Source organism: Drosophila guanche, unplaced genomic scaffold, assembly GCF_900245975.1.
Source record: "Drosophila guanche unplaced genomic scaffold, DGUA_6, whole genome shotgun sequence".
Lineage (NCBI taxonomy): Eukaryota > Metazoa > Arthropoda > Insecta > Diptera > Drosophilidae > Drosophila > Drosophila guanche.
The window spans coordinates 5,961,599-5,982,001 of record NW_022995745.1 but is presented as its reverse complement, the minus strand read 5'-3'; the positions used below and the strand labels follow the sequence as shown (position 1 = coordinate 5,982,001).

The 20,403-nt window shown below is 47.2% G+C and overlaps 3 protein-coding genes across 7 annotated transcripts; 2 read left to right on the top strand and 1 right to left on the bottom strand.

Moving 5' to 3' along the window:
* Nucleotides 1-5,656: 5,656 nt before the first annotated feature.
* LOC117580818 (ataxin-2 homolog) lies at nucleotides 5,657-10,203 on the top strand. Its single transcript, XM_034267538.1, has 5 exons — nucleotides 5,657-5,796; nucleotides 7,350-7,527; nucleotides 7,585-7,721; nucleotides 7,806-8,742; nucleotides 9,056-10,203. The coding sequence occupies exons 1-5, from the start codon at nucleotides 5,782-5,784 to the stop codon at nucleotides 9,877-9,879; spliced, it is 2,091 nt and encodes a 696-aa protein (XP_034123429.1). The 5' UTR covers nucleotides 5,657-5,781; the 3' UTR covers nucleotides 9,880-10,203.
* Nucleotides 10,204-10,840: 637 nt separating this feature from the next.
* LOC117581439 (putative odorant receptor 19b) lies at nucleotides 10,841-12,373 on the bottom strand. 2 transcript variants are annotated; one of them, XM_034268641.1, is made up of 3 exons: nucleotides 11,637-12,373; nucleotides 11,044-11,404; nucleotides 10,841-10,967 (listed from the first exon to the last, which is right to left on the bottom strand). In XM_034268641.1, exons 1-3 carry the CDS (start codon nucleotides 12,368-12,370, stop codon nucleotides 10,902-10,904), a joined length of 1,161 nt encoding a protein of 386 aa, XP_034124532.1. In that variant the 5' UTR covers nucleotides 12,371-12,373; the 3' UTR covers nucleotides 10,841-10,901. The 2 variants fall into 2 exon arrangements, with proteins under 2 accessions (XP_034124532.1, XP_034124533.1); XM_034268642.1 differs by having other exon boundaries at nucleotides 10,867-10,990.
* A 2,578-nt stretch (nucleotides 12,374-14,951) lies between these two features.
* On the top strand, nucleotides 14,952-20,300 carry LOC117581438 (neurogenic locus notch homolog protein 1). 4 transcript variants are annotated; one of them, XM_034268640.1, is made up of 6 exons: nucleotides 14,952-15,087; nucleotides 16,241-16,322; nucleotides 16,730-16,965; nucleotides 17,058-17,139; nucleotides 19,160-19,773; nucleotides 19,841-20,300. In XM_034268640.1, exons 1-6 carry the CDS (start codon nucleotides 15,085-15,087, stop codon nucleotides 20,048-20,050), a joined length of 1,227 nt encoding a protein of 408 aa, XP_034124531.1. In that variant the 5' UTR covers nucleotides 14,952-15,084; the 3' UTR covers nucleotides 20,051-20,300. The 4 variants fall into 4 exon arrangements, with proteins under 4 accessions (XP_034124531.1, XP_034124529.1, XP_034124530.1 ...); XM_034268638.1 differs by having other exon boundaries at nucleotides 14,959-15,087; nucleotides 16,241-16,433; XM_034268639.1 differs by lacking the exon at nucleotides 14,952-15,087 and adding an exon at nucleotides 15,781-15,807.
* The last annotated feature ends 103 nt before the right edge of the window (nucleotides 20,301-20,403 follow it).

Below are 20,403 nucleotides of genomic sequence, written 5' to 3'. Positions count from 1 at the left end.
ATCTTTCTATGCGCAGCTGAAAATAGTTGCATGTACAATTCGATGGCCTACAGCCGGGGCAGGAGCAGGAGGCAAGTGCATGTGAATTTACGTTCAAAATGGGAAGAAAGGCTGCGCTTGGCTACGTTCCTTAGAGCCTCCTATGAGGAGGAGCAGCAGGAGCAGGAGGGGAGTAATAAGCTTTACGGCTTACAGTGCCAGACCCGCAGACCAGAGGCAACGATTACACTTCAATGGAACCAATTGCAGCCACTCAATGCCACTCATCCAGGCAACCCTCCCAAGCATCCAACCAGCCACTCGCTTACTTATTCATAGTTCATGCTCATGGCCAGGACTCGCATTCGGTTGGTGTCCGCTGTCCGCCTGCCGCTGTCCGCCTGCTGCTGCTTCCAGCCAAATGCCATTATTTCAGTGCAAATGCTTGCATCCCGCTATTTGCCGGCATATCTACGGGCATGTTAAACAAAACCAATTAAATATTTTCAATAAAATGCCAGCAAGGTTTTTTTTTCAGGCCATAAATGAATAAAAAATGACCTAAAAAGCACAAACAAAAATGGGGGTTGCCTGTAGTCTTCGCTCAAGGGTATCCTGTAGCTGTGAGTGTTTGCCAGCCGTTGTCCTGCGCTGCTGTTGCATTTCTTGTCGTTCCGTACACAGGCGCTGATAGCGGAAATTGTACTATCTGCTAACTGGTTTCGTAATGCCACTGCCCCACAGCCCCACAGCCCCACAGCACCACAGCCCCAAAACCAACTAAAACAATGCCCCTTCAGGGGACCGGCCACCTCGGCTGCTGCATGCGCACAAAAATATTCAGTGAACAAATCGACGCTTGGCCAACAATTGCATTTAAATAGTTTTTCATTTGACTGAACAATTTTCGTTTTGTTGAATTTTCTTCTGGCTCTCTGCTGCTCCTTTTTTTTGTTGTCTGTGTCCTGCCTGTTTATTAGGCAACCTTTTCCTGTGCATTTGGCAGTTTGTGCGTCCCCCAAAACCTATTTTCCATATCCCTCTCCCTTTGGTCTAATTGTATTCAAGTGAAAATTCCGTCAGCTGCAGATTGCTCTGATTTATGTTGGCATAAATGTCATGTCTCTGTGCATTTGTTTTGTTTTATTTGTTAGAGAACCTTTTCCAGTACGCTGGACGGGGATCAAAGAACAGATTTTTGTCGAAATTTGCCACTGGATTTTAGTGTTTCATAAATGAAGCAACGCCCTGCCCTGCCAGCCATTACTGTCGAACTGTCTGTCTCGATTTCGCTTATTTCTTTTCGGTTTTTCACTCAACAATTGCCACATCTTGGTGGCTTGTTGCTCTGCTCCCCCTTACGTTTGATTGAATTGTGTTCGCTCTCTGTTTTCATTTTCATTCTTTAGAAAACCGTTTGCTTGATTGTTTGTAGTGCGTATTCCCTTGGCCAATTAAACGCGCTTTTTTCCCCGGCCGCCCACAAACAGCCAGCAACAGCCAGACCCAGAACAGAGAACAACAAGAACAAAAGTTTTTTGATTAAAATTAAAGAAAGTTCCTCGAGTCAAGTGGATCCGTGGGGGTTGAGCTTGGAGTTTCGTGATACGGGGAAAAGCCGCGTAAAACAGGCAAAGAATTTACAGAATTAATTACAAATAACAAATGAAAGCAAGCAAAACAAAACAAAAAAAAAAGCCCAGCAGTTGGATGCTCTAACCACATTGAATTTATTTATTTTGCTTATTTTTTCAGTGTATTTCTCTCTCTCTCTGCTGCTTTACATTAATGTGAGCGACTGTCACAGCCACAGTGGGCCAACAGCAACAACAAGCAAGAGCAAAGAAATTGGCATCATTTCAATGCAGCGAAAACTTATTCAAAGTCAATTGCCGAGAGCGTTGCGAGGGGCCAGGGGCCTGGGGCGGAGCGCGTTTAAAACAGCGCCGAAAACGAGACATTTCTCCACACTATGCACCGCACCGCACCCCCCGACAAACCGCAAGCAAAATTACTTGGCAGATTCAAATGAGCATTTGAAGCATTTCCATGAACAACTTTTTCTCTCTGCTCTGCTCTGGTCTGGGGCTCTTATGAGCGCGAGCTTGCGCGTTTTTTCTCGCCAGCGCGGAAATTGTAATGAATAATTTTGCTTTCAACTGTTTTGGGGCGGCTGCCACACGACTTTGCTCAGCTTTGGCTTGACAAACCACTCCGGCGGGTTGGACGCTTCCGCCCGAGGCGCTGCGTTGCCGAATTGCTCTTCAGGTTTTACACTAAACACAAATATATATGTGCATAATATTTGTGTACAAAAGTTTACAAGCAGCCGAAAACGAAAACAACTTGAGATTACCAGCAGGCCCTGGCAAATATTTGTGTTATAAGAAAAAACAATTATTCATTTGATCCCACTTTGATCCCTTTTTGGCACACCTTTGTGCACATGGAGCGCCACACTTGGGTGGCGGCCATCCACAAACACCAAACACCAAACAGTGTTGGAAAGTGTAGCATTTTATTTGTATTTTCTTGATGGTTATGGCTAATAGCGTTTTAATATAGCTTACAATGAGTTAAATTAGTTGAAAAATGTTTAAAGAAATGTTCAATTAGTGCCACTAAACAATGCTTTAATGTGTAAATAAATATTTGTTAGTTATCCGCAGAGTGTGGCGTAAGTCGGGCTGGAAGATCCCCAAAATGCACTTAAACCAGTTCAGAGAGGGAGTGCTGCAGCATTTCAGCCAAGATGCGACAACCTGAGGCGCATTTCCGTGACAATAATTGGCGCTGACCAGGAGATCTACTCGGGTACTTCCTCCAATCGCCCACCGACAAACCCGTTCCAATTGACTCGGTCGCACTGATTTAGTTTCGATTGTGGATTGCATAAGTCTGTTTGTGCACGCATCGCCATTTCCTGGGACTGGAACTCGAACTGGAACTGGAAGCCCCCCCCCCCCCCTCCCACCAGCACCCCCTGCAACCCTAATTATTTGCTGTGCATAAATTATGCCGAACCCAAATGACAGACTGCCATCACTTGTGCTTTGATACTCGATATTGGCTTGATGGCAGAACCCAGGCATCTGCCATCATGAATTCGTAGAATACATTTGTAAGCGCTGGCATGCCAATTTGTTGCTATTTCGCTGAACAAATTAAAACATTTCATTATGCCGAGTCTGATGCAATTATTTGTGGCTACACATTTTGGTTTTGTGTCGCAATTCAATTGGATTGTTTTAGATGCAATTCGATTACGCGCACACTCTTTCCAGGAATACATGCATATTTGATGGACTCGCTTTAAAGCTGCTAAGCAAACATGGAAACGTGGGATGGTCGTACATTACTTTTGGTAGTCGCAAAGAGAGAACTGACACAGAGCGATCAGCAACCAGGAAGAGACTCTCTCGATTTGGGTGAAGCTTTGCACAAAAACGTTTCTTGCTTCTCTGCCGCTGCGACAGCTACGAAGATATTTCTCTGCCGCTGCGGCTGTTCTCTCTTTGCATGGGCCGAAGCTTTAGCATGCCGCTCTCACGCTGCCCTCTGTCTGATCAAAGCTGCTTGCTGTAGCGTGTAAACAAAGCGCACAAAGCTCAACGTGCATGCGATGCACCGTTTACAAGCACCGTTACGCTGCCTGAAATGTGCATACGATGCTGCCCCCCCTCTGCTCCAATCACACGTCATTCCAGCAAGTCCCTGTTGTTATACTACTAATTATAACACTTCTTGGTGTCCAACCTGGCAGCTTGCTAGTACCCGCACAGCACCCCGTAGAACAATTAAATGAATGTTTCGCTGCAAGAAAGGGCAGTGCAGGATCTCAGTCACGGTGTGTGGGGTAACCGTAAGTAAGCCCTTTAAGCACTGCCACAGCCACTGCCCTGGCACTTTCACATCCACTCGGCATATTCTTTATTTCCGGGCCGCAACGAAGGCTAAAGACTGTGTGCGGGCGGGCGGGGGGTTACTTTAAACTTGCCGCACACTCACACATTTGATGTCAATTAGGGGGTGGGGATTTTTATTCGACATTTGGCGGGGGTGTGGCGGTGTGGGTGGGGGTGGGGGCATGCAAGGTAAAGCTAACGGGGGGAAATGTAATGCTGTTCTGTTTGCTGTTATTGCTGAAGTAACAGTTAAGTTTTACGGAAAGCCACTTGATTTTATTAGGCAACACTCGTAAAATCATCGTCCGTTGTAAACGGTTCGTTCAGCAACAACAACAAAAAAAAGGGGGAACTGGCCCTGCTCTGCCCTGCCCTGCCCTACCCGCAGCCGTAATGAGTGCAAAATTAATGCCAATTGGGGCTCATCGTTAATTGTAATATGCAGAATTAGTGTGCATCTAATGAGGCATTGACGGTGGGACTGTAGGAAGCAGACAAGTGCACAACACGCACGATTCAGCTGAAAACAGCTTCAAATGCAGTTGTGGCCAGTCCAAAAAGGACACTGACAATGTGCAAGGTCTGGGTCTGGCTATCCACATCTGTAAATGGTTAATGGTAATCGGTTAATGGCCACGATGGTGCCTGCAGCTGTTGCTCCCCAAATGGCTCAGCTGGATTTTGCAGCGACACCGCCAGGTGCTTGCCCCCGTCTGTGGTGCCCACTGCCACTGCCACTGCCTCTGCCTCTGCCTCTGCCACTTGCAGCAGTATAAAATGCCACAAAGCTGGCGAACCAATTTCACTCTCACTTTGTTAGCCAACACGCGAGCTGCCAACGTCGAGACGGGGCGCGACTGTAATGCGTTTACAGTTTTATTTTATTTTCGTTTAGTTTGGCTAACAAATAAAATACACACAAAAATCCTTTATAATTATTTTATAACTGTGAAAAGTGCTTCATTTGTTGGTTTTCAGTTGCATTTTTTGTGCACGAATTGTTGTATTTTTTTGTTTGTTTTGTTTGTTTTGTTTGTTGTGCAAAAAGCGAATTTTAATAGAGTGACGGCAGGAAAAGAAAATTACGTGGCAAACAAAACAGAAGAAAAAAAAGTGTTAATCAACAGAAAATTGTATTGCTGTTCATAAGCAAAAACCAACAACTGGCATAATGGCGCTCATACGGGTGAATAATGCAAAATAGGATTACAAAAATGTATACTTAATAATTGGCAGCGAGCTAACCGAATGTTTGCTCCTATCAAATGGACATGATAATATGTGTGTTTGTGTGGTGTCTCGATTATTTGTTGATCATTTCCACGCGACTGAATGGCACAGACACAGATAAGCGGTGTATTAATTAACAATCAGTTTTTGCTGCATCGTAATCTACAGTGTCCTTTTTGTTCGATTATGTCCGTAATCCAGATTCCGACAGCAAATGGAATTATGGTGCATACAAGTTAAACAGCATCAGCAGATTTTGCTTTGTGCGCAACACTGATCCCTAGGCACAGCAAAAACGAGCGAGGGCGAATTCACAGCCATGCTTACTCCAGTCACGGAGGGGAGAGCGATCTTAGGCGAATTCGCACACAGGGGAACTTCAACTGCAACAGGAGAAGGCAAAGCGAGAGCCAGCGGGGGCGAATTCGCCACGGGGGGAGCGGCAAACCAGAACGGGGGGAGGGGAGGGCGGATTTGGAATTCAAGAGAGAGCAGAAGAAAGAGAGGAACCGAAGGAAAAGCTTANTGTTTGTTGTGCAAAAAGCGAATTTTAATAGAGTGACGGCAGGAAAAGAAAATTACGTGGCAAACAAAACAGAAGAAAAAAAAGTGTTAATCAACAGAAAATTGTATTGCTGTTCATAAGCAAAAACCAACAACTGGCATAATGGCGCTCATACGGGTGAATAATGCAAAATAGGATTACAAAAATGTATACTTAATAATTGGCAGCGAGCTAACCGAATGTTTGCTCCTATCAAATGGACATGATAATATGTGTGTTTGTGTGGTGTCTCGATTATTTTTTGATCATTTCCACGCGACTGAATGGCACAGACACAGATAAGCGGTGTATTAATTAACAATCAGTTTTTGCTGCATCGTAATCTACAGTGTCCTTTTTGTTCGATTATGTCCGTAATCCAGATTCCGACAGCAAATGGAATTATGGTGCATACAAGTTAAACAGCATCAGCAGATTTTGCTTTGTGCGCAACACTGATCCCTAGGCACAGCAAAAACGAGCGAGGGCGAATTCACAGCCATGCTTACTCCAGTCACGGAGGGGAGAGCGATCTTAGGCGAATTCGCACACAGGGGAACTTCAACTGCAACAGGAGAAGGCAAAGCGAGAACCAGCGGGGGGCGAATTCGCTACGTGGAGAGCGCACAGCCAGAACGTGCGAAGGGGAGGGCGAATTTAGAATTTATATACTTAATAATTGGCAGCGAGCTAACCGAATGTTTGCTCCTATCAAATGGACATGATAATATGTGTGTTTGTGTGGTGTCTCGATTATTTTTTGATCATTTCCACGCGACTGAATGGCACAGACACAGATAAGCGGTGTATTAATTAACAATCAGTTTTTGCTGCATCGTAATCTACAGTGTCCTTTTTGTTCGATTATGTCCGTAATCCAGATTCCGACAGCAAATGGAATTATGGTGCATACAAGTTAAACAGCATCAGCAGATTTTGCTTTGTGCGCAACACTGATCCCTAGGCACAGCAAAAACGAGCGAGGGCGAATTCGCAGCCATGCTTACTCCAGTCATGGAGGGGAGAGCGATCTTAGGCGAATTCGCACACAGGGGAACTTCAACTGCAACAGGAGAAGGCAAAGCGAGAGCCAGCGGGGGCGAATTCGCTACGTGGAGAGCGCACAGCCAGAACGTGCGAAGGGGAGGGCGAATTTGGAATTCAGATGAGAGCGCAAGAAAGAGAGCAACCGAAGTAAAAGCTTAGAACGCCGTTAAGTGCGATTTCTTGTGGCATTTAAAGAGGAACTTGAGCCTGAAACTGCACTGAAAGCTTAAATGTGGGAAATAATTACCTCTTGTGTGGCGTGGGTTCATTGTACAACTGCTGGCGCCCGGGTACAGAGCATAATTATTAGTTATTAATCGTGTGTGCCGTGTCATAATAATAGCAATAATGGGCCACAAAAGCGGCAAACAATCGCAGCCCGTTGCATGCTGTGTGTGGTATAATTGCATTTATAAATCAATTCAATTAAATTATTATTAAATTACTGCGCAAATATTTGTAATCAAGCTCCTTATCCTGACATGTAATGCGCCAAATGAACGATAAATATGGCAAGAAAGAGACAGGGAGAGAGAGAGAGAGAAATGAAATTGCAAATTAATATTTAAGTTGATTTGTTTGTTTGTTTAAATATGATTAATAATAATATAATGAAATATTTTGTTTGGTTTCCCATCCGCCAGGTGCTGGCTGTCATCGGGTACTGCCTCGTGGCGGTCAGCGGCGGCGTGGAGCTCGAGACGCTGACGCCGAAGGCTGCCGCGGACAAAATCGAGGATGCAGTCACCACCAAGCTGACGCCCAGCCTCACAGAGGATGCCAAGAGCAAAACGGAGAAACGTGATTCAGCGGATCAGACAGGTAAACTCCCAGCTGTGCAGCCATTGAGGAGCGAGTTTCTATCCAACCATTCCACAGGAGCCATCTTTCCGGGCAGGCCCACAAAGGAGACACCGTTCCGGCCCGTTTATACGTCGGCCAGCTACTATGAGGCGCCAACCCAAATCTTTGGACCCACAACCGTACGCTACACGGCAGCGGAGGCGGCACCGCAGGTACATATGCCCCAGCAGACGCCCATCAGGCATGCATTTAATTAACGCAACACTTCCACTTCCACTTCCACTTCCACTCTGCAGACCTACTACGATAAGCCAGAGAGTGGCCACGGCATTCGATATGCACCGTCCGGTGCTGGGCATAAGCCTTCGGTGCAGTTCGCCCAGCAGGGGCATCGCTTCGGCTTTGCCGCGCCACCGCAAGTGGAGCTCTATCAGCGGCCAGCCGCCACTAAGTCGGCTTCATTAGGAGCGGAGCAGCAGCAGCAGCAGCAGAAGCAACAACAACGGGAGACTTTCCATTACGGCGAAGTGGAAGCCGAGGGTGGCGCCATCTATGAGCGGGCGGGACCGCAGCAATATCAATTCACTTTGCCAGTCCACCATCAGCACAAGTTTCCTCAGCAGCAGCAGCAGCCACGTGTGCAGTACATCATTGCCATTCCACTCTCCTACATGCGTCAGCTGCAGCAACAGCAGCAGCAGCAGCAACATCAGTTACAGGTGGCGCCACCCACAGCATCCGCCAGCCCTAGCAGCAGCAGCACCACCACCACGACCAGCAGCAGCGCTGCACCACCATCAACGGCAGCGCCTGTACCGAGGCACCATCAATCCTTTATGCAGCTGCTTGGACCGCTGGCACGTGATCATCAGGGCTTGTACAGGCCCTACTATCAGTCGGACGCCTCGAATGCACCACTCACAGGCATCGGCACCCCAGCTGGACCAAATCCACCCAGCCAACAGCAGCAATATTTCCAGATACCAGCCAGCCTGCTGCTGGCCGCCGCACAACAGCTGCAACAGCAGCATCAGCAGCAGTCCCAGCAGCAGTCGGTCTATGCGAAAGCTGCACCACCACCACCACCACCCAGCTACCAGCAGCTCATCTATCAGCCACAGCCACAGGCACCACAGCACCACCCACAGCTGCAGCTGCAGCGCATCTTTCTGCAACCACCGCAGGCACAGACATCAGCTATCTATGCCGAACAGCCAGGCGGCCCTTTGTATGGTAAGCAAAAAACGAGCACAACTGTACTTTAAGAGCTTTAATATTAAGAGCAAGCAGCAGGAACTGCTGCAGAGACTGTACTTCCATGGCAGCGACTGTACCTCTCTCTTGTAGTCATCATTCAGCCTGCAGCTTCCTGCTTGCATGCCCTTTTCTGATTAGTTGCCACAACGGAACTGTACTTTGACCCAAACAAAATGGCAGAACATCGGCACATCGTGGGCAATTAGTGGCGCTAATTGAACAGACTGCAAAAATGCCCAGGGATGGCCCATTGAGAGTGATGTTGAACGCTTTTTGTTGTTTCTTTCAGCATATCCGCTGCAGCGACTGAAACAGCAGCAGCAGCAGCAACTGAAGTACACACCAGCAACGGACTCCGTGGCAGCAGGGCCAACAGCAGCAACAGCAGCAGCATCGGGAGATGTGGCAGCAACAACAGCAGAGACGGCAACGCCAACGCGTCCTACCGCACAGCACTTGCCCGTCGTGCACTACAATCCAATTTACGTGCAGGCACCCGCCGAGCAGCAGCAACATCATCAGCTTCAGCTGCAGCAGCATCAATTTGCCATACTGCCACGTTTTAGCAATAATAACCCAAAGGCCGCTTACAATCTGGGGCATGAATCAACGCCACCGATTCATGTTGTCAGATTGTCAGCGGCTGGCGCTCCCGGCCACGGGCATGGGCATGGGCACGGAGCCGTGCCCTTCCACCATTTCCATCACTATCAGCCGGGCTCAGTGCCGTTGCTGCAGCAACTTTATCATGCCCCGCAGCAGCAGCAGCAGCATCAATATGTATCGCATATGCCGTATGGCCACGAAGAAGTTCCACTTCCTGGACCCGTATCCTTGCCCACCACAGTGCCTGGCATGACTGGCGCCTCACCAGCCATTATACCATATTTCAGCCATCCGGGTGCCGTGCATTATGGCACGCATTTGTATCACCCGGCAGGGGCAGGGGCAGCCACGGCAGCAACAAAAGGAGGAATAGTCGCAGCAGCAGGAGCAGGAGCTGGAGCTGGAGCTGGAGTGGGTGTCGGAAGTGCAGCAACAAGCCCCAAGCAGCAGTCAACAAGTGGAGGACACTCAGCAGGTGGCGGCAACAATATTGTCAAATATCCCTAAAGCAACTCGATGAGATGACACCGGACAACGGATTGAGCAGAAGGAGCAGCAAACAGGAGGCCCTTGCAGCTGCGGGGTTTTATTCACGCGAACTCACATCGATTTTTACTGCTCCCACTCGAACACTGTTTGCTCCTCTGCCAAAAACTTTCGCGTTGGTTTTTTGTGTGTGCAAATATTTGTTACATTTTCCAATAGACTCGCCAAATAATCAATTACATTTACACATGTATGCGGTTACCCTTTGTTAGCTATTAAAACAATTCATTTTGTATTATAATTTTATGGTTTTCCCTCCTTTTTTTTTTGTGTGTTTTGGTATGTTTAATAAAATTATGCCCGGATGTATGCTGTGGTGTGTCTTTCAAAACAAGAAGGTGTAGGGTTTTGTGTAGTTTTTGCTTTAAGCTTCAATCAGTTCAAGGCTTCTTTGCAATTTCAATTGAGTAATACTCAAAATCCATTTGGCAATCGACAGCTACTCTTGTGTACGAGTATTGCACATCATTTAAGCAGTTTAAATCGTTAATCGCATGCCCATTAAGTGACTTATGTGAGCTTTGGCCATCGATTGCCACAGAGCCCAGGAATGAAACCAAATTAAGCGCTGCTCGCGCTGTCATTTAATTGTATTCCGAGTATTTTCTTTTTTGTCTGGCAAATATAATAAAATAAAGAGGGAATATCCATTCCCTCCTGCACCTTTGCTCGCAGTTAATTAAAACGTCTATTAAGGAGCTTCAGTGGTTGCAGGCCGTTGCGCATTTTGTGGTTCAGGTGACAGACAGCATTTAAAAACGAGCCACTGGATTATGCAGTAATAAATAAAAAGGGCAAACACTGGCGAAGAGATAAGCAGCGATAATGCACACTTCCTGAATGGAAATCCGGTTAAGGATCCCCCCCCCATGCCCATATCCTTCTTCAGCCAAAGAACCAATCGAGAAACCGTTTTCTACGTTGCTAAAGCTCTATTGAACCGTTTTTTTTTTGCTCATATTTTGTGTGTGTTTGCTTCGCCTCTAACCGTCTGCCGAGTTATGCATTTCGTTCAGCAGTGTCAGCATGCTGTAGGCGCCCTTGCACACCTGTCGCAATATATGTGTGGTTGCTGGGTTAGTGGGTTAGTGTGTGATGAGAAAGACCCTAAAATAATGTACTCACCATCCTGAAGGTGTTCATTTGAACGGGCACAAAAACGCCGGCACGCATAATCATCGGCTTTTGACTGCGAGCCAACATGAGGATGATCATGCGACGAAACTCCACCGACTGATCCAGCCAATTGCAATCGTAGACGGCTCTCATCAGACTCTCGCCCTCGTGGCAGACCAGCTCGGCGCTGTAGCAGAGCAGCAGGGTCTGGATGGTGAAGGTGAGGAAAAGAAATAGCATGTTCACGGACTGCATAATGCCGATCCGCACAAAGATGAGGAAGAAGCAAATGGAACACTGGGCGCTGGCCGTGCTGAAGAACTGCAGGAAGCAGGACATGGAGAATGAGTGCTCCAATGACTGAAAGAGACTAAAAGTGTTGAGAGGATTAACAGCAAGTCGAGTTTTACAGCTACAGCAGAGGCCGGCAGCGTGCACAGAAAAAGCTCTCGGGCAGCGCAGTCGGCGCACGCACAGCGCAAAAGCTTCGTGTGGATTCGAGAGAGCCGCCGCAGCGGCAGAGAAGCAAGAAACGTTTTTGACTTCGTGTCTTCGTCGTGTGCCTGCTACCTGCCGACCCCGGATCTACAGCAACTACCCACGTCATAATGATCTGATGATCGTCTATGCAGCGGCGCAGCTGAGCGCAGCACTGATACCGCGTCACAGGCGGATCATGACCAAGGCGAGAGACGCGATGGGCCAGTGCCTGGGTGTGGGCCGCCAGCATGATGAGACAGGAGCCCGGATAGGTGTCCACATTGCCCACCATCATGGCGTTCTCAAAGAAGCCGATGTTGTGCAGCATGACCGTCACCAAGTAGACGGTGAAGGAGGATGTCTTGTAGTCCCAGGGTATCCAGGAGGGGTACATCAGCAGCCGCTCCTTCGACACAAAGAGAAACAGAATGGCGATGGATAGGATCACGGCGATCGCACGGAAAATGCACATAAATATATATTTAGCCCGCTCAATGCCCTCGAGAATGATTTTCTGCTCGGTGAGTGAACCAATGCGGCCATCCAGATGATGCAGGATTTCGTGGGTGCGCAGAATCTCCCGCCGCATGCGCCACAGACTGAACATTTTCAGATTCTCGACTGTCAGGGGCACGGCCACCGAGAGGCTCTCGCAGAAGGACTCCAGTGACGTCGACAGCATAAAGTTCACCACCACCGAGAGCCACATGCCCAGCCGAAAGATTATGCTCCACACTGTCGCATAGACTGTGTAGTGGCGACCCCACAACGTGTGCGGGTCTGCCGGATGCGCTCCAATCAGTCGCCATATCCGCCAGTGATATCTGAAGGCGCTCGACGAGTCCACCTGCCGCATGCCGTCCCGGGTCCAGTACTTTGAACAGGCCACAGCTGGGCCCGACCCTTTTATACACATCAGCCAAAATGCCCATCCATCCATCGTGCGAGTATCAATTCGTTCCTTTAACCGCAAATTATGCAAATTGCTGCAAATTAGACCGAAAAAGTTTTTGCGCCTTCTCGCCCCTCGTATATTTCACACCACTGCTGGTACCCACTTAATCGATTCGAATGGAAATTAAACCACCCTCAAAAGGTGGCTCCTATCGGTGTATTCAAAAACATCCAATCTACGCACACTTTCTGGTCTACTAAAGTTTATGTTCAATTTCACAGAGTCCTCTGAACGCTGGATATACTTTTGGTATTCCAAATACATAAAAAAATATACATTTAAGCTCAGCAATTGTTTTTTTGCATGCTTTGGCTCTTGTATGTGCGGGGATCAGTAAGCTGCCCAAATTGCTGACTCTGCATTTCTGCATCACACAGAATTCACGCTCACTTATACCAATGCAGTGGTGCTATTTTCTATGAGCTGACTGCGCTCTCGCTCTTCACCTCCCACGCTCTCTTTTGCGTTTTGCGTGCCAACCGTTTGTCAGCAACAACAAACAAATGTTGCCATCTCCCTCTAGCGCTTTTCTACCTGCACGACGAGAGAGCAAGTTGATGGCTTGCACTGCAGCGCGCGGCGTTAGAGATTCTCACATGAGCCTTACAGTTATTTGCAGTTTTGTATGCCCCAATGCAAACAAAGAGTATCAACAGCTGCGACTTTCTCTGCTTCTCTGTTCCTTGTCGCTGGGGGAACCTGTTTCACTGACCAGAGCCCCCTAGAGACGCCATCCAGCATCCATTTGGGAGTTTGTGGCTGGCTCACAGGTGGCGTGTATTCAAATTAATAATGCCAAATTGATTATATAACATTTGTCAATGGCAATGGCAATGGGAATGGGAATGGGCTTTGGGTAAGCTTAGATACGCAGCAGAATAGGCCAATACGCAAGACGCAGTCCATCATGATTGAATATGATTGATATTGGGCGGCATAAATTATGAACAGCAAACAGAAAGAGGAACAGAGGAAAAGAAATGGGGTCCACTGATCCATCAGGACAGCCTGTCGCGACCTTGAGCATTTGACAAATGAGCTGCGTAAGCCAAAAGATTTGCTCGACCAGGAGGGCATAATTAAATTTGCCAGCCTGCCAGCCTGGCAGCATGGCAGCATGGCAGCCGCCTGTCAGCTCCCAGGTGCCGACGCCACAAACGACGGCAAACGGACAAGTCAATTTTCATTCAATTATAGGCAATTGGCCCAAAATCCATCCAGCCCAATGCCTGTAATCTCCGCCGGTGCCACTCTGCAGTTAAGGAAACTTTGCAATTGTCAGTTCAATTTATAATATCCCCCATATCGATTCACTTCGGATGACAAATGCGGCCAAATGGAAATCAATTGGGTGACCCACCCAGGCTATTAGCTCTGAACACACGGCTAGAACTGAGTCCTGAAATCTGCACACACACAGAGACATACACGTGCACGTACAGGTACACGGACAGGTAGACGGACAGGTAGACGGACAGGTAGAAATGTTAAATTTAATTGGGCCTGTGGGTAGTCGGATCTGAATCTACTTTAACAATAACTAAGTAATCATTAATGAAATATTTTTCTTAACGATTTGTGCACAACTTCATGGAATGGAATTACCATCAACATTTATGGCCTGACATTTTGAGTGGAAATTGATATTCAAATTATTTGTTGCGTTTTGTTGGGCCGACGGAAATGAGAAATTCTATATGCTTCCTCTCACACATCACATTTCCGACAGTTTCCATTTTGGATTCAAAAGTTAATTAAGTTGGGAATGGAATGTGGGCAAATAATTTGTTAACGGATCGAAATGTAGCTAAACTGACACACGAGATTATATAATACGCTTCTCCGACTTGTTTTCATTACCATATTGTGGGTGCATTTGTATCTGTATCTGTATCTACTTATCCGATGAAGCAAAATGTGCTTTGAAATGTGGTTAAGAATCCCAAAAACTGTCTCTAAATAGCACAAATTTTAATGGAGAGATTAGCAAACATTTTAGGCAGGAACCAATCGATTGGATTCTACTTTCTGCAATTAAGACTTAACTGAGGAATGCTCAAGTCAAAGCTCAACTTAGATGCCCTTCTAGGACATTCTACGGCCCACGCACACAGCTTGGCTCATGGCTGGGCCAGAGTGGGGAGCAAAAGTTGTCAAGTACGCGCTTAAAAATAGCACCCGATGATAGCACCCAAACGAATAACGAGTGAGTGAGTGAGCCGACTGGCTCAATCACTGAATGTGCCGCAAAGATACAGCAAACAACAAAACGAGCAGTCGGAAAGCAACAAAAGTAGTTCCGACTCGGGTACCAAGTTTGTCAACAAACAGCCCAAGCCCAGGCCCGGATTGGATTGTGAGACAGAGACACTGTGGAGCAGAGTGGAGGGAGGATGTTGACGGCGTTGACGGCGTTGACGATGATGACGCCAACGTTGCCCAGCTGTTTTCTGGTCAATGGGCCTCCTATAAATAGGCCCGATACAACTAGAAGTCGCTTCAGTTCACATCAAGCACAACCATAACCAGTGGCAAATAAACTCATCTTCCAATTGCAATTTTTGTTTATTTTTTTTCGTTTTGTTTGTGTGTTTTATTTGCGTGTGTCTAGCAGAATGGTGAGTCGCAGTCGTCAGTGGAAATGAATCCAATCTTTACTTCACTTGTTCATTTTTGATACACAAAATCAGGCACAAAGGGACTACGAGTTGTTGTCGCCAAGAGTGCACCTCCGAGTAGCACTACGTGCATGGAATATAGAAGAAAAAACATTAACTTGCCATTAAAAGATAAATCTGTTGGAATGTTTCTGGCTTAAGTCTGTGATTCAGTGTGTCGATCGTTCTGTGATTTAAACACAAGATCAGGCAGAATGTCTCGATTCGTATGGCAAAAGAATAACAATAACCAGAAATGTATGCCAACTAAATTTTGCCTTAAAGATTTATGCTAGAAGCCACCATGAACCGCAGAGTCTCGATCGGTGTTTAAATCCATTTGTCTTTGGCAAACAATTAATGATTTTGGGACACACACTGTCTGCTGCTCAAACATCAATCAAAAAGCATTAATAATAATCCTAAATAGAATCCACGAAAGCACTCAAAGTTTGTTGCGAAGAAACACATCCATCATCATAATAAGTAGACCCAAAGGCAAGCATCGCTGATTCTGTTATGGGCACAGCAAGACCCTTCACATTTCAGAACCGAGTACGCGATTACCATAATTAAATAAAGATTCAAATAAAGAAATCCAATTTCCTCTGGCCATACCTGATCGAACCTTATACGAGTACGCTCGATCGACAACTAAAACTCGGGCGCATGCCATATTGGGTTCGTAAATTTGCATAATCTCATTGTATTATCGAATTGATTCATATTTAAGTGGAAATTGAACTTCCAAAGAAGCGGACAACGAGTTTTATCTCTTTTCGGATGTGTCATCATTCTCACCTTGAGGCAGTGCCAGTGGCAGTGTCATATCATCATTCTCTATCCCAACGGGTTAAACCAAATTTGGTGTCAAGCGGCAGCGGAAATTCCATTAAACAGTCCAAACTAATGTTTGCCTGACTGACTGACTGAGCACCCATTTATTTTGACTGCGATTTGTAGCCGCTTGTTTGTTCTCGCTGGATGACACATGGATGTGTCAGTTGGTGCTCGAGTGGCTGCCCACTCCAAGCTCAGTCACATGCCCACCTTCAGCTCCCAATAGATTTCAATATTATTTAACATGATTTCTGTTCTTGTCTGTCCTTTGCAGATGGAACAGCGGCAGCGGGGCCTACTGGCTCTGGCGTTCATGGTGCTGGCAATCGCAGTTGCATTGCCCCAGCTGGCAATAGGTAAAAGGATTGAGAAGCGTTGTCTCAACTGTTCGTATCGTACGTATTACACCTACGGCGATGGTCGCTCCCTGCAGCGGGTTGTCTATAGAGATCCGGTCTACACACGTGGTATTTACACACAACTTTTACAGCATAACCAAGTTTCTACTGCACCACAAAAAATGTATATACAAAACAGCAAAAAGTAACTATCACAGAACCCTGTGACCCCGCCCTCTCTCCCTCTCTCTCTCTCTCTCACTTGCACCTGTATATGTGTATATACCCACACGTACAGTTAGTTAATTGCCCTAAAAGTTAACCCACCTAACACACACACACACACACACACACTTGCACCTACACGTACACTTGCATTACCCACCTTTATTTCCATTTTTTGCCATCCCACTATCCGCAAACAGCCGCACAGTCATACGGATGCAGCGGTAATCCGTGCGGCGTGAATGCCGTGTGCCAGGAGGCTGCCGGCGGCCGTCCGGTCTGCTCCTGCCCGCCCGGCTACAGCGGTAATCCGCTCACGCACTGCAATCGCGGCGAGTGCCTGGACAACGTCGATTGTCGCGGCGACCTGCAGTGCAAGGACAATCGCTGCGTTAATCCCTGTGTGGGTGCCTGCGGCATTGGCTCCAATTGTGATGTAAGTGGATACCCCACGCTCTCTCCTCTCTCTCTCTCTCTCTCTCTCTCTGTTCTGGTGCTTCATTTTTCTCTTCTTGTTTCTGCTTGCAGGCCCGCAACCATGTGGCCGTTTGCAGTTGTCCAGCGGGCTACAATGGTGATCCCTATCATGCCTGCCATCTGAACGATCCAGGTGAGTGTCTGTCATCCCTTTATTATTCGTAGAACCAGTTACCTTAAGCCCCTCTCTGTGCTGCACAACTGGAACTTGTTGACCCACATATGTACATGTGTACCCCGCTCTCCCCACGCTCCCACTCGCACAATGCTAACCCTTTGAGGGGGGCCATCAATCTAAAGAAGGAAATCATCAAGTGTCATTTTTTCCTTGCAAAAACTGGTTCCGCAATTCCAAGGCCATTGAATAATCAATTTAAGCAGAGAAGAAAGAATATAAGAAAATAATAATCAAAGCAAGGCAAAGCTTTATTGGTTCATGGCGGCTGAAGAGTAGGTCAAATCGGATGAAGATCAGCAGAAGGCGAGCAAGAGAGCGCGATTAAGAGAGAGCATTTGAGCATACGCTGCTGGCAAGCTAAGAGCGAGAGCGCAATAAAAGTGCAGCAGCGAAGAAGGCGGGATAAATAGACGAAAGAACGGCCGTCGCAGCGTTTACGCATATGTTAAAGCAACGATACAGAGAAAGAAAGCTTACAGTGAGCAGTGCAAATAGCGAACAGTCAGCAACGAAACCTGAAATTGTGTCAGAATGAACATATTTTTAGAGCTCCCAATAATAAGCAATCGCATTCGTTTTGTAAGTATTCTGATCCGATGACCAAAAGAAGGCAAACGAAACGACATCAACAAAAAATCAGAAACACAAAAACAAAACTTGGTGCCCCGCCCAGCAGCTGTGGCTGTTCATGTGGGTTTTGGCATGCATAAAATGTTCGCGCTTAATAATAATAACAATGATAATAATAATCCATAATAAACACAAACACAACAGTGTCAGTGTCCGCCCCATGTCCGACCAGAAGCGCTCTCGGGGCCTTTGTAATGTTATGGTAATTAGCTAAGCATTTTGTTTCATAATTGTCAAGATCAAGGACAAGGGCGTGTGGGCGAGAGAGCACAACCGAATGGTGAAGCCGAAGGCGAGCCACAACCCCAAGCACCCAGACACCAAAGCACAGCAGACCCCAGGCGTTGAGTCAACATCCGTTTATGGTTAAACGAATGTACATACATATGTATGTGTGTATGTGTATAAATTGCAGGGCACAGATAAACGTATGCTGCTAGCAAATTAAATGCGGAAATATGAATGAAGCCAAAGAGTTTGGCTCTGGCTGTGAAAGAGATCATTGCGGCTGAGCTTTAGTCAAATAATTGTCATTGAGAGCACAGCAAAACAGACATTCCAGCATAACAGTTTGCCCCCAATTAAAGCCCACTTGCTCCCAGTCGCCTACTTGGCGGTAATTTGTATTCCCTGCCCTATTGCCTACTCCATAGTTGCCGCTGCTGCCCCTCCAATGCCTGATTTATGCCGTGCCATGTGATTTATGTGCTCTGTCATACTAAGGTTGGCCACAACCTCAGCCCTCAGTCCTCACCCCTCAGCTTGAGGTACAGCCAGCATGAATAGAAAATCGAAATCAAATAGCAAAAGTCCATTTATGCGCATATTTTTGGGGTTTACTTATTATTTTCTTTTACTTTAATGCCAATTGTTGTTCTATGACTTTTCCGCCATTGATGGTACACACCTAATGATGATGATGATGATGATGATGAGATGGTGGTTGGGGCAAGCAATTCCCTTGTTTTCCATTTTCAATGGGCAAACTTGCACCATTATCCGTTCTTTCCTCCCACATTATTTGGGTGCTTTCACATTTTTGTACGATTTCGCGGCAGCCTTTGAGAAGCAATCAGCAAGCAGTTTGAGAACGAAAGTCAAGAGCCTAGAAAATATGAAATCGATCAAAATAAAGCAGTGGCCGCCGGCAGAGCTGTTTGCTCTCTCTCTCTCTGTGCAAATCAAAAGCTCTCGGGCAGCGCAGTCGGCACACGCTCAGCATAAAAGCTTTGTGCAGCGACATGTTTACTTCTTTTTACAACAGTCAGAAGAATCAAATGTTACCCTTAAAATTAAATTAAACTAAATTGAAATATACATATTTGAATATCTATCTCTTCCTCAGAGGAACAGTGCCATCCGAGCCCCTGCGGCGTGAACACCAAGTGCGAGATCATCAATGGCGTCCCCACATGCTCCTGCCATCATGGTTTTCTGGGCAATCCGCTGAGCGGCTGCCGGCACGAGTGCGAACACGATGGCGACTGCAGCAGCCGCGACATGTGCAGCAACTTCAAGTGCGTGCCATCGTGCGGCCAGTGCGGCTCGGGCGCCAGCTGCAAGACCGTGGCCAACCATCGGGCGGTGTGCGAGTGCCCCAAGGGCTATATCGGCAGTGCGTACACGGAGTGTCGACCGGAATGCTATGGCGATGTGGATTGTCCGTCCGGTCGGCCCGCCTGTTTCTACGGCATCTGCAAGAACACCTGCGAGGGTGCCTGCGGCGTGGGCGCCGACTGCAATCTGCGTGGCCTGACGCCCGTGTGCAGTTGTCCGCGTGACATGACCGGCGATCCGTTTGTGCGCTGTCGCCCATTCACCAAGGAGGACCTGTGCGACCCGAATCCGTGCGGCACGAATACCATCTGCGTGCCGGGACACGACAACACAGGACGCGAACGTCCCGTCTGCAATTGCCTGCCCGGACACACGGGCAATCCACTGACGCACTGCACTCGGGTAAGTTTCAGCAATATCGGACATCTCCCTCATCTCTCTCATTTGTTTTCTTCGTGTCTCCATCTAGGGGGAGTGCCTGAGCAACAACGAGTGCCCCGACCATAGGGCCTGCATCAACTATCAGTGCATTGATCCCTGCATCGGAAAGTGCGCAACCGGCGCCAGCTGCGAGCCGAAGGCCCATTTGGCTGTCTGCCGCTGTCCGCCCGGTCAGTCGGGTGATGCTCTCGTCTCCTGCCGCCAGACGCGCACCTTTCCCGTGGCCAAGTATCATTGAATACCGTTACCGTTAACGTAACACAGAGTGGAGCGTTCAGCCGCACTGTCTGCCAAATACAGTCAACTCAATCGCTATACGTACACCCTGTCTATCCCAATCTCCCTCCTCTCTCTGTGTATCCGCCATGTGTTTTTTTTTTCTCCTTCCTCCATACTAGTCGCTAATACAGTGGAAAACGAACCGAAATATTTCGAAACAAAGTAATACAAATAAATATTAATAAATTATATGAAAATTAATTAGCAAAGATGACAGATTTGGTTTTGTTATAAGGATGCCATAAGGATGGTCCACCGATTCAGCTGGTTTCGTTCTGCATGAACCTTCTCTTTCATCTCTAAATGTGAACA